The 14,111-nt window shown below is 42.7% G+C and overlaps 1 protein-coding gene across 5 annotated transcripts in view; it reads right to left on the bottom strand.

Moving 5' to 3' along the window:
* RASAL2 (RAS protein activator like 2) overlaps window positions 1-14,111 on the bottom strand; it is a gene marked incomplete at its 5' end in the record, with an annotated part of 163,455 nt that overhangs the window by 91,993 nt on the left and 57,351 nt on the right. For 3 of the 5 annotated variants that reach the window (XM_083867827.1, XM_083867826.1, XM_083867828.1), the window contains one exon: window positions 12,850-13,703. The exons of the other annotated variants lie outside the window; for them this stretch is intronic. In XM_083867827.1, coding sequence (XP_083723953.1) covers window positions 12,850-13,435 — 586 coding nt within the window. Of the gene's footprint in view, window positions 1-12,849; window positions 13,704-14,111 lie in introns of those variants that run through there. 5 annotated transcript variants of the gene reach the window in all.

The raw sequence follows: 14,111 nt of genomic DNA, 5'->3' as shown, positions 1-14,111 counted from the left end.
TGCTTTGCTGTCCTCATTACCACACAGAGTCAGGGCTGGCAAATCAAGCTTCATTTTGTTCCAAAATTTCAGAATGGAGTGGGTGATTTCTTTCTTCTTGTTTACTCTGCATGATATTGTGTGATATTCAAAAACCAGGCTGAGCAGGGCTTGGAGCAATCCAGTCTACAGGAAGATGTCCTTGCCCACAGCAGAGGGTTGGAACTGGAGGATCTTTAAGATCCCATCCAACCCCAACCACTTTAGGATTCTGTGCTGTGGGAAACCAGCTGTAACAGAAAGAGGCAACAGGGGAAGAAGTAACAGTGCCAGGCAGAGAATTGCAAGTGCTGAGCTAACCTTGTGCCAGGGGAAGGATGTTTCTTGCAGGTCAGCTTGGTCTGGACATTTTTGCCCTGCTGAGCTCAAGGCTCCTGAGGTACCACCTCAACAGGTGGAGCAGGTTCCCCACGCTTTTGGCAAACCCCAGGAAGGGTGATTAATGTATCCTTGGAGGATGGGCTGGCTAATTAAAAGGATCTGGAGGTAGGGTGCAGTATTTCAGGTATTCTTCAGCTGGGTTTTCCCTCTAGTCAATGCTTCCTTCTCCTTCCAGTAGCTTAGGCTGTGATGAATAAAGGCCACATCCTTGCCCCAAACACTTGCTACCCTTGAGCCCTCACTTTCTCACTTTCTTCCTCCTTACTCCTGCTCTGCTCCCCAAAACTTGTAAAATACAAAGCTCATGAAGGCAAAACCTTTTGTTTTTCACTACACTGCTTTTTAGCTGATTTGTATTTTCATACAAAAAATTTTCTATTTTAAATTATATTTTAATTTTTATTTACATCTAATGCCTAAGCACAAACATGCATGTGTTCCCAAATATCCTCCCTTTTGTATGCTTTGCAAACTGACAGCACAAATCTCCCAGGGCAAATCCAAACCCCCTTATATCCAAAGGGTAAAGCCACAGGTACTTCTCTCCAAAATCCTAGAAGGGGACACATGAGCTCAGCAAGGATAAATAATAACCAGTGGAGAGAAAATGTCTGTCCTACAGCAATGCTAAACAGAAATTTATAGGTCACAACCTTGCAGAAACAAGCCTGGTAACATCTAATTAGCAGTCCTGCTGAGCAATTGCATCTCATAACAGTAAACCCAACCAGACCGGGGGAAATGGAGACGGGAATTTTTATAGAAACACAATAATTATAATATTTTGAAGAGATTTGATTTATGTTGCTGTTTTGTGGGGATCCCCTCCCTAGTAGGAATAATTAACCCATAGAAGTGATTTTATGAGTTATTACTGAAGAACATTTCACTCCTATTGGGAGACAATTTAGAAGGGCAGCACAGATTTATATTAATTATTTTATTTTTAAATTGAAATGCTAAGAATTCTGTTTGGTGCCAGAAGATGGGTGGAGAAGCCAAGGAAAGTTCACATACCCAAGAGACTATTAACCAGAACCAACTTGGACAATACATTTGAGAAGCATTTCCTTCCAGCTACTGTAGAGAGCTGTCCTTAACATGCCTTTACTTAAGCAGCCAATTTTCCACCACTGAGTACAATGAGATTTCAAAACACACAAGAAATCAGAGTATAAACAGACACAAATATCCCACTTAGTGACATAACAAAAGAAAATACAGGGTAAAAAGCTTGAGCCTCTCAATTTTCTGCCCTTCATAAAGCACCTTAGCATTTTACACATACTCTGATCCTCTCTATCATTTTTTTTTTCTTTTTTAGTGACAGTGTTATCACAAAATACCTGGCTTAGCTGCCTAAGCAATGGTGCTCCTGAACAAAAAATTATTTCTGGGGGTTGAGGGATAAATCTCACCCAATATGGAACTGGAAGAGTGGAGCTCCAGAGGTAACAAGCAGCTGACAAAGCAGGGATGAGGGACAGAAGGAAGGAGTGGTGAACTGGGCAGAGCTGGTCCCTGCCAGCAGTACAAAGCAAGAATGTTTAAAATACATATGATGATCATGCCACAGACAGCAGGAATGACAAACAGATGAGAGGCAGCATCAAAGATGTGAAAGACTACGGAACAACTCCCTTTTTTCAAGAGTTTTGATTTGCCAGAGACAGATGGTGCTGCTTCCACATGGTTAGAGCTGGATGCTACCTACCCCCCAACCCCGATGGATGTTAAGCTTATTTTTGTAAATTTCTGGTGATAAAAACCATCCATGGCATCTTGTTCATTTCCTCATTACTTAGTTTGCCAAAACCTTTAAGCTCTGCTTTCCTTGCCACATCTACAGACCAGTACTATTTGTCCTGCTCTTAGTGACTAATGGTGATTGTGCACATCCCTTGTTTTTGCAAAAGCCTTTTTTAATGGGAGCACAAGAACTGAAAATGGTATCTCAGTACCTGGGACTACTTTACTTAGCCCTGAAGCAATCAGACACAATGATGAAAAGAAAAGAAAAAAAAAAATCTATTCCCCGCCCCCCCCCAAACTCTCATGTGATTAAAATCCATTAAAATGCAAACAGACATGAATTTTATTTTATCCATCAGTGACCACACTTCACTGTCCCTGGGCTATGGCTGTCTCTTTGTGAATTCCCTGCACGTAAGAGCAGCCAAGCTCTAGGTTTAGGAGCAATCAATCTAGCAAACCTCACTAAATATATACGTGTGTGTATGTTTTATAATGATTTCCATTTTTCACGTTGATTTACATTGATCATTGGAAAGTACATTCAGCTTCATGTTTGCTTAGCTCTGAATAAACACAGTGAAGGCTGTTGGGTATCCAAAGACAAATGAGACATTACAGATGTAGACAAAACCTATCATCACCCTGAAAGCATTTCTCTTTGAAATGATATAGCCATGCAGAAGTTATTCAGAGTGGAGATTGCTGGATGTGTTTTTAATTCAGGCCGGGCCTGTTGGGGGCAGGGAGGGAGTCTGATGAGCCTCTACGCTATCACTTCTTACCTTCTGTGTAATTCAGAAATGTCTGACTCTTTGAGGATGTTTTTTCTTTCCCTTGCATTCCTTAGTTTCCACTTCTCAGGATAGGTCTCCTCAGGTCCACACATCTCAGTGCATTTATAACACACCCACCTGGATTTTTACCATTAAAATTCCAATAAGCACATCAACATCCATTTGAACATGCAATTCCACATCAAGCACAACCGTGCAAATCCAGCACAGTCAGTGCCCCAGCTGGCTTCATACTGCACAGGAGTATTTCCTTCTCATCTGTAGACCTTGTCCCCTTTTGCAGATAAAACCCCCCTGTTTCAGGGCTGTGTTGGAAATTATAGTTTCCTCAGTAACAGTAGGAAGGTGTCAGAAGTCTGGGCACATATGTTGCACAGCACAGCCAGGCTCCTGCATTTGGTGGCTGCTGCCTCTACAAGATGCTACATATGCACCCAATAAATTGTTTTGGTTCCTCTACAAACAGAAATTTTCAATTAGTAAGTTTGAGCCATTCATGTCTTTTGTCAAAGTAACTCAAAGCTCCTGCTCTACACGTATAATTCCCCCCAGAAAAAATAACAATGCATTTTACAATTATATTTAAGGGCCTTCACTTCCGTTTATAGGTACGAAGCATTCACAGAAAGCTCAGAAGAAACTCCACAATGAAGAAGGGAAAATACATTTCCTGTAAAGAAGCCTTCCCCTTTTAGAGTATATCCAAGCAGGAGCTAAGGAACTGTCATTATAATGAGCTCCTCGGGCAGGTTTTTGTGGCAACCTCCTCCCTGCTGCTGTGGATAGAGCAGCTGAAAACACCTCCTTAGCACAGCTAAAGCAGTGAACACAGCACTGAGGTGTCTGTGTGAGGAGGGGGAACATCATTAGCAGTGCTGTGTTGGGTCTGGGCAGACCCCACAGCAGTCCCAGCTCCCCAGCCCTGGCCTGTGCCCACCAGCACTCGAGTGTGTAGGAGGGCACCAGCCTCATTTTGGATTTTTCAGGATTTGTCTACGCACAGGATTTGTCTCTGCATGGCCAAGATGCAGAAAACTTTTGCACCATCTTGACATGTGTTGGTTTGTTCTTCCCTCATTATTAATCACATACACTGATTTTGCTGAAGTACCAGGGGAGGACTGCTTCAGACATTCTCTTGAGATCATGTAGCAACAGCAAAAGATACAAAAAAGACATAAAAGATATACAAACCTCTTGATGCCTAATCCCACAAAGGCATAAGGACCTTGCCTGCCACCCTGCCAGGGTACTCAACACTCTCCTAGATGCCCTGTGCTGTCAACCAACTCTTCTGGGCTTTTACCAACACAGGTCAACCCTAACACTGTTTTACCATAAAGAAGAGCCAAATTAGCACATGACAGTTGCATATGCAAGTGGGGGTGCAAGTCACAGCCGGAAATAATGAAAACCAACATCAAGACAATGACTTGTCTCTGCCACAACAGGCTGAACACGTATCCCTTCCTTCCCCACTCCTTTTCAAAACTTCATCCCAGTTTCTGAAAGAGTAAGTCTCAGTATCATTTAAGTGCTACCTCAATAAAGGAACGAGCTGTCATGCAAGAAATCAGTGGCTTGAACCACACTCGTTTTATCAGCTACAGGAGGGCTGACAGGAAACCTACAAATAAACCACTGTGAAGCCAGAATCCTTCCCTTGCTGAGCACCACACACTCAGCCAGCCCAGCCTGCAAAAGCAGCACCACAGCACATCAGGCATGCAAGGATTCACTGCTTCACAGAGCTGGCAGAGGAAGTGGTTACTGAGAGAGGCTATTTATACAGCCCACAGCCAAAATACCCCATCAGGAATGTTAAAAAAAGTACTGAGTGAGTGGAGATAACTGAAGGCAACTGGGAGCTGTTTGGATCTGCATGTTCACCTTCTTCCCTTCACAGGCAGTTCTCTCAGTGGCACTGCACTGGATCTGTGCTGCCAAAGCCTCTTCTTGTGTACAAGTGCAGCCAGAGCTAATAGGAGAGGGAAGGTAGATGGAGACACACTGCAAGAGTTTGAAGTTCGGCAGATTTTTTTGTAGTACTTTGTCAAAACCTGCCAAACTTGCCTGCCAAAGCATCTGTGTCACTAAATGACTTAGAGGAAAACTGCTTTCAAGAGTATCTACATCAAAAGGGCTACTATTTTTTCTATGGAAATGGCTTGTAAATTCATAGATGTAAGTAGAAGCTGCGTGAGGTGCAGCTAAGCTCTGACCATACCACCATCACAGAAATATCTGATAGTCTCAGATTTTACTTGGGAGTAGTCAGAATATAGGATACAGGAAAGCTCTTCAATACCAATAAAACATGCAAAAGCAGCTGAAGTCAGACATAAAATGAATAAGCAGGTCTGCTTACAACTTGCCATTGGACTTGACAGAGTACTTTCTTGCACCTTTTAGAAAGGGGGATTTGTTTGTGGCAAGAAAGGGCAAAAAGAATCTGAGATCTTTGCACAATTAACAAATCTCAAGAACTACAATTTAAACCTCAAAACCCCACATATTTCTGATCTCCTAAGCCTCAAACCTATAGACACCATCAGTAGCAATGTGTGGTGACAGCTGACACAAATAAATGCATTTGACTGCAGAAGTGGGTTTGCTCACTCCTGTTCTCACACATCACTGTCACTCATCTGGCTCCTCTCTGCAGCAGTTTTCAGGCAAGAGGTCTTTCACAGAATCATAGGATCCCAGAATGGTTTGGATTGAAAGGGACCTTAAAGATGATTTTGTTCCAGCTTCTGCCATAGGCAGGGACACCTTTGACTATCCCAGGTTGCTCCAAGCCCTGTCCAATCTGGCCTTGGATGCTTCAAGGGATGAGGCAGCCACAGCTTCTCTGGGCCCACTGTGCCACAGCCTCACCACCCTGCCAGGGAAGAATCTCTTCTGAATATGGAAACAAAACCCGCCCTCTTTCAGTTTAAAACCATAACCCCTAATCCTATCACTGCATGTCCTTACTAAATTTCCATGTTTCGAGAAGGATCTTCTATACCAAATGCACAGATTAAAATGACCAGCTTATTTCCCATAAGGCACAAAGACAGAGAATGCCTGCTCTATAAATCATGAGTTTCTTTAAGAAGCTATTTTGGTAGGTTTTTTTCTGTCACCTTCTCTGTAGGAAATATTTTTTTAACTTCATTTGAACAAGTGGTCCCGTAACTTGCAAAAAGCTCTCTCGCCCACAGAAGAACAGATGTCGAGCTTCGGCTTTCCTCAGAGTAAGAACAAAACCACTTGGGGGACAGTTGGTTTTGATGATAACATGTCAAGAGTTTCATGCATTAGCCTATTGTTTACATAAACAGCTTCCTTTAAACAAGTGATGTTTTACAGGATTATGAAGTATTTATTTCAGAAGAGTCTAAAGAGTCTCTTGAGTAACTACCACAGAGAAAGTATCACCACAGAAGGCATAAGGCTAAATGATAATACAAGCTAATTAGTTAAAGCAAGCAATCAAGTAACTCTATAGCAAAGTAATGGGATAAATAAGTGCACGGAGATAATCTTGCACGTTTACTTCTAGAATGCCATTGCTTTGAGTCCTAAATCACATACTGTTAGCACTGCAAATCTGCACCATTCGTTATTTGGAAAAAAACCAAAGGCCTAAAACCCAAATACTTTCCTCCGGGTTTGTTATTTTAAGGAAAAAAGGGTCAATGTGCCTAGGAAGTGCTCGTTTTGTAAGCACGCAGGCAATTTTCATCTCGCGCCAAGTTCCATTACAGGCAGCGTTTGTGAAAATGCAAACCAGGGAGCTTTGCCTGAAGAAAATTCTACCACGGCAGAAGTTACCCTCTCACTACAGGCCCCAAATGTATGTGTGTCAGGAAGAGTTAACGCTCCCATTTCTAGTGTCAAATAAGCTTAGCAGGAACTGAACCACTGGCTCCACTTCCCCTTCCTGTACCCCCTGGCAGCTGTGATTAAGGCTTGTCTTTAAGAAGAACACAGAATTTTGAGAAGAGTCTGACACAGTTTCTCCCATACTTTGCAAGCCTGGGCTTTCTGACCCCTCAAGAGGACTGGCAAGGACCAGTCTGGGCCCCTCCTGGGCTTGGGGCAGGTGCTGACATCCTGCAGACAGCCTTGGGCTGTGAGCATCTCCTGCTGCCCTCTGGGACATCTTTCCCTGGTCTCACAGCTGAAGTTTTTCTTTCTGGAGACTCCACAGTTGGAACACAGAGCTTTGTCAAAGACTTCAAATCCGCCTGCTCCAGACACAGCTTCTCCTTTGGACAGCAAGGACTGTTTTTCCTCCTCCAGCCACCTCTTTTTGACCCTGTCTGGCCCGTTATCAAAGGAAAAGCTTCTCCCACCAAAACCCCCAGAGCTTTGCTTCACCAGGAGCCTTTTCTCCTAATCTCCACACTTCCACTCTTTGGCTGCCTCTAAGAAAGCTGCATCTCTTCAAACCCCTCTCTCTCTGCTAAGAAAACACAGGAGACAAGACGTCTCCAGGACACGATTATCCTCTCCTCAGATAATTCCCATGCAATAATTTTGCATGATCAAGGTAATCACAGATAATATTCCTGCATGCACCAGCTGTCAGACTGCTCTGCACGAGCAGCATAAAGCACAACATCCTGACAGTCCCAGGGATACCGGCCACAAAAATGGCAAAAAGCAACCTGGAACATAACATCCCTGCCAGCCACGAGTCAGAAAATAGCTCTTACAAATATAAACATCCTCATTCATCCCACCGAATGCGAATTTTTGGATTCTGACAAAGTGGTCTGGGGATTAAATACAAGAAAATCACCAGTCAATGCTGAAATGACCACGACTACTTGCATAGAAACACTGTCTGTTAAATGGAATTAAAATCAGATAAGCATAATTTTATTGGCTTCAGATATTATGGCTAATTATCTTGTGTTCATAAATATTCAGCTGCATAGTATTAGCCTATAGCCCACATTAAACGTTACGATGTCTGGGATGAACCAGGCAGGAGGAAGTTGTGGGGAGGGATGTTTAAGTGATACTTAAAGCTGTCAAATGCCAGAAATGCTCCCTGTGTACCCCTAGACCCTTGTAATTTCAAATATACCATGTTAACATTTACTGCCATGAGACCACACTACAGTTTAAAAAGGAGAGAGAAACTGGGCAGCAATGTGTTATTTTCACATTTATAACTACACAAAACTACATAGTTTAATGCAACAAGGGATTTTGTACTAGCATCTATCTTCGATCTGCTCTGATAATTAAAGGTGAAGGAGTTTGAACATTGCGACTACACTTTTCAACAACAACATCTGGTTTCACAGCACAAGGCATTTGCACAGCACTTAAAGGAACACATGAATAAGATCAATTGTGTGAAACTTCCCTAATAAAAACCCCACCAAAAATAAACTACTTAAGAGCAAAAGAGATTTGGGAGTGGAGGAACATGAGTCAGTAGAAGGGCTTCTAAAATGAGCAAGTGATTTTAAAAACATGAATACAGAAAAGCTGCTCCAATGAGTAATAAATACTAAATTCCTACTCAGGAAGAAACAGCTTTGTATTTTGGGAATTGCTAAAGAAACTGAACAGGGAACTTCCTTGGGTTTGAGCTATAAATGGGAAAATACAAATCTCTAGGTAAGTTCATATGGAAATACATAAGAAATGAAATTTAATAAAGCTACAATATAAAGATCTTAAAAAGAGCACAGAGTTCAAATTACCTCAGTGAAATATAAAAAAACCCACCAAACAAATCTGGAAAAGCACGGATATAAAATATTCTCTCACTCAAGACACAAAAAATCCTCTATAAAATGAATGAAAGCTTGAAATCAAAATTAGAAGACTAAAGAAACATATCTTTATCCAGGTGATGAAAGAGAAGGAAGGAATTCTGAAGAATTGCCTTTATAAAATGAGAATATATTATATGAACAAGAGAGCAATTGTGAAAACTAAACACACCCTAAATAAAAGAAACCTGTGATTACCCTCACCCCCTCAAACCAAAACAGAGATATCCAGGGAAGATATAGGTAAGGCATCCTACTGAAGGATTATTTTGTCATCAGGCTACAATTAAACACACACCACCCTGAGATCCAGATAAGCAACAGTGAAATAAGTGTTATCTGAGAACCGTCTCACAAACCCATTCTCAAGAGTGTGAAAGGGTCACTGCTAATACTCAGAAATAATAAGAACAGGTGCAGCTGCTCACCCACAACCCTGGGACCCAAGGCTTTGTCTGCATAGCTCCTTCCTCATCTTCTTTCTACCCGTATTATGGTATGTTCTCAATCAATGAGTTTATCAGAACAACACTTCTCTTTCCTCAAGCTAACATATTTACTAATTAATAAGTAGAAAGAAATAATAAGAAATAATAAGAAATTAATAAGTTCTTAGATTTCTTAAGTAGTAAATAATAATAATAATAATAATAATAATAATAATAATAATAATAATAGTAATATAAGACCTTTTACCTTCAGGCTTTGCACATGCCAGTGGAAATGCTGGTTCCAAATGCCTGGCTCTAGAGGTGGTTGGAAATCAGCACATATGCACCAAAAGCACTTCATTCGCACCCAAACCCGGCCCAGGCTGCTCCTGGGAAGACCCACGCAGCACACCAGGAAAGAGCTCTGCTATTCCTGCTGGTTGTCCACTCCATCTGTGCCCTTCCTCCCCAAGCCCACGCTGCAGAGGGATGCAGGAAGCCTGCCATGCACTTCGGGGAGGCTCTGAATCCAGCCAAGGCTCTGGGCACAGCCAAAGGACGCAGCTCTCCCGGGGTTCAGCATCCTTTCATCGCCTAAGAGGATGAGTGAGTCCATCCAGGAGGGATTTCCACAGCCAAGAGCCGATGAAACAGTGTCTGAACATGCTTCCTAGACTGTGAGACCAACTGGAAAATATTTATCCAGATCTTGTTTTTTCTTTTCTTTTTAAATCCCACTTCCCTCTTCAAGCTGCCATAAAAACAACTGGTCCTCTTTCGGGAGTTAAGCATTTCCTGAAGAAGGGAACCATTCTGCCATTCTGGCACAGAGATGAAGCAAAACACAAGAGGCCAGGCAACCATTAGAGGGAAGACAAACTGTTAAAAAAGCTGATAATCTCCAAGTATTTCAGAGGAAAGTGGAAACACTTTTCATCGAGTGAGGCTGTGGAAGTAGAGGACTTGGCCCCGGGGACAGAGGAGAGACAGAACGTGCACCCCTGGGTTCTCCTGGTTCAAGTCCAAAGTGTGCCTCTCCCACTGTGTATTTCACAACACAGAAAAGGCCTCTTGGGTTTCAGTCATTGTGACAAGAATTTCTCTCCAAACAGACATTTCCTGGGGGACTTTTGATCAAGCTTTTCTGCATAAAGCTGTTTGCATACTTTGGAGAAACCCCACGTCTCACACCATCCTGTGGTTAGTTTGAGTGCCTAAGCACTTTTACCACAGATCTCAGTTGCATGAGGATTACAAAGTTCTGCTTCTTGAGGAGAGGAAAATCATCCATTTTCTTGGATTTTTCCTTGAGCAGCAAAAAGGACTATAGGCATGGAAGGAAACCCTCTGCCCATCCAAGCACCAGTCAGTGGACAATTCAGTGACTCCCAGAGAATTAAACTCGTGTGGTTTTTGAAAGAACACAAGATTTGATCTCTTCTGAGCATCTAGGCTGTGGTTGAAGAACACAACAGATGTGTACTTCTTTCACCTCTTTTATCTTTAAGTCACCTCCCTCAGACCTCAGCTCTGAACCCCAGGAGCTCACAAGTTTTACCACTGTTTTAATAGGTCTCAGGCAACAGTTCTGCCCAGGGCAGGAGCCTCTGCCCAGCAGCTCCAGCTAATTATGGCACAGGCAGCACTTCATTTTTCTTTAAGGAAAAATAAAACCAGTGGAGAGTAGCTAGTTGTCCTCTGACTGTATATCCCACACAGCTGCACCTCTTACGGGGTGAACTAGTTCTGTTAAACACAAGCTGTCATCCACTTGAGGGATCAGAGATTGAATGTCATGGCAAAGGGTGAAAAGAAATCCCATGGAGGCATTTGTCCATCCCACCAGAAGTTCTGTTTTCCTATCAAGTGGCCCAAGCAGGACCTGGCCGTTGCAAGTGATTTTATGGGTGATTTCATCAAACTTATTTCCCCAAACACCTTCTCAGCTACAATTTCCTCCCTCGAGAGAGTTTGACTTTTAATCTAGAGACCCACTGTTTTACTCTCAGTTCCTGAATTGTGACTCCCTTTACAAAACCAGTTTTGGCAGGCTCAGACAGAGGTTTGGGCCACCCAAAGAAGAGCCCAAAGGCTCTGTCACTGTCCCATAACTGACATGAAGCATTTACCAAGCGGTGCCTTGGCACAAATAATCCTTTTCCTTTGTTTAATTTACACATTACTAAAAAGCAAAGCATCTCAATAACCAGAAACCGGCAATACTTGTGAATTATGAGAGAACCATTTGGTATCAAAGAGCACCAGAATAGAGGAAAGAAGGATGCTCAGTCCTTCATATACTGTGGCATTTTGATCCAAAATGCTCGTATCACATAGAATACCTTCCCAGAAGATCTCAACAACATGGAGAGCCTGTAGTAGAAACCTTTGTTCCTAATCTGAATAAACACAAAGGAGAGGAAAAACCCCAACCAACTCCTTAATGAGAAGACTTCAACAGAAAAGAAAAAGAAGAAAAGTACTTCCGTTACTTTCTTTTCCTCCCCCATCTGTTCCACACAATTTATTAAGCACCATCAACCAAAATTTTATTGAAAAAAGTCTTGGAGGAATGAATCAGTGACTGTAAATAAATAGGCTTGAACACTAAGATATAGTCTTTCTTAGTTATTTCTTCTTTTTGGCCATTCATTTTTGTTTTAAAGCAACGTGACAGCTTCCAATAGCAAAGCCTGTCAGGGACATTCCACTGGGACTGAAAGACTGAACACCCCTGCAGACAAAATATATTCTTCTTTCACTACTACTACTACTACTACTGAACTTTTTGGAACACTGATGACTTGTCCAGCAGCCTCAGCGGTGTCCAGATGTTATCAAGTTTTTAACATGATAATCTAGAGGACTCTGGAAAGCGCTGAGGTTTTGGAGAGAATAAAAGTTTATTATTGATTTTATTACAAATTTAAAGTTTGTGTTGTTTTTTTTTTTTTCCAGACATCATCAGTTACCACATTCAAGTTGGGTAGCCCACTAGAAAGTTTCAGAGAAGCCTGAGAAAAAAGGCAAGTTTATGCCCTTTCCCCCTGCTTTTTTTTCCCACCCTGCCTTAAGAGCGTTGTTATCAGAAGGGTAGATTTAAATGAAATCTCAGACTGGCATCTTGCTGACCTCAATCCCAGTGGACTAAACCCTTGCAACACAGCTGTCCTTGGCATCTAGCAGAGAGCAGACACCAATCTAGCTGCCTGATTACGAAACAGAGAATCTGGTATGAGGAACTAGATCTATTCCACTGTCTGGAACTCTGTTTAAAAGACAGCTTAATTTCTCTGTCTCCCTAGTACTCCATTGACAGGAGCAGGCTTGGTATCTCAATCAGGGCAGCACAACACCACAGAGGATACTGTGCCTGCAGGACTGCATATACCACACATTTGAGAAGGAAATGCTACTGCTACCACCAGGTGATGCTTGTTTTAAAGGGATCTCCAAGTTTTAAAGCACACCCCAAAACATCTCATACCACTTCCTTATCAGGAAAGGACCTTTTTTTTCAGTTGCTTTTTAAAAATTAAGCTAGAACACCAGAGCATCATTGCCATGCTAATAAAGACAAGTTATGAAACAACTATCATGTGTCTCACTACACTCACCCATTACATGAACAGAAGCAGAACAAAACAAAAGTGAGTTTGTTACCTGTACTCAAAACAATTTGATTGTCCTCTGTCTTCCCTTCAGCTATGCACTCACTGACAGGGTCCCCTTTTCGACTCCTGATCTTTGAAAAGCCACTTGAGAGGGAGGAGAAGATGCCCCGGATGAAGTAGCCCTGCTGCTCGGCATCCAGCGAGCGCACGGCCTGCAGGAGGGGCCGGGAATTCCTGCCCCCGGACTGCGGCACAGGCTCGGACAGGGAGCGGTTGAAGGGGACACGGAACGGCCTAGTCCTGGCTGAGATGGGTGTCTCAGGTGGGTCTTCGAGGAGATCCTCAGCATCCACACTTGCAGAACTTTTGGCAAGACTTGGGTGATTGCATTCGCCTTTCAAACTGGAGGAGCCCTCTCGTTTGCTTACCCTCCAGGGGGGCCAAGGATGTGTGGGCCACCTGCATGCTCCAAGAGGTTTCTCTGAGTCAAAACTCATCTGTTTATTCAACTTCTTGCTTTTTGTTTGGTGGTACCAGTGATAGTCCTTCAAGGCAGCTGTGCCAGCATCTTGTTCTGACAGAGATCTTCTGAAGGTCCTGGGGGAAAGACTGTGATGCTTTTTGAAAGCACTCATTTTCCACCCTTTGGGTTCCGGTGCTTCACTTACATTCCTTGTTGCTTAGTAGTCACATAGCTGTAGTTCCTCACTCACCATTTTACATCCTCAGTTACTTTGTTCATGGCTGTGAACTCCAAAACAGCAGAGCTTCTTCCTGAAGACCTTGAGCACCAATCCCAGAACCAGGTATTCCTACATCTCCACAAGAAGGATGTGCCCCCACCTGTAGCGCACCAACTTCTAACAGCACATCAAGCCTTGCTGAGCTTGCTGTCGCTTCATGAGCTGCCACATTTCTGCACCAAGCTCTCAGGAAATGACTAAAAGAGCCCAGCAATGAAAACCCACAGTGCTGTTCTGTGCCGATCACACTTCACTTTTTTCAGTCTACATTAAAGATTTGGTTAAAAAAAAAAAAAAAAGAATGTGAAAGTGCTTTGCCCTAGAGACACAGCAACGTCTCAGAGAAGCGTTGAAAAATTGCAGTACTCAACTAAGAGTCGTGCACATGTTCTTCAGTTAAATAGCAAAGTATATCACTATATATAGTTAAGTATAAAGTTTCTATTTACCACAGGTATGTTATATCACTTAAGAGTACCTCAGAGCTGCCTTTTAGAGAAGGGTAATGCAGGCAGATTCATCAGAATCGGGCGCTGGAAGCACGAGGCAGGAAAGTGAAAGAGGAGGA

This window comes from Zosterops lateralis, assembly GCF_965231275.1.
Source record: "Zosterops lateralis genome assembly, chromosome: 9".
In the NCBI taxonomy this organism is placed as follows: Eukaryota; Metazoa; Chordata; class Aves; order Passeriformes; family Zosteropidae; genus Zosterops; species Zosterops lateralis.
Note: the sequence above shows the minus strand (reverse complement) of the source record. Positions and strands in the feature narration are given on the sequence as shown.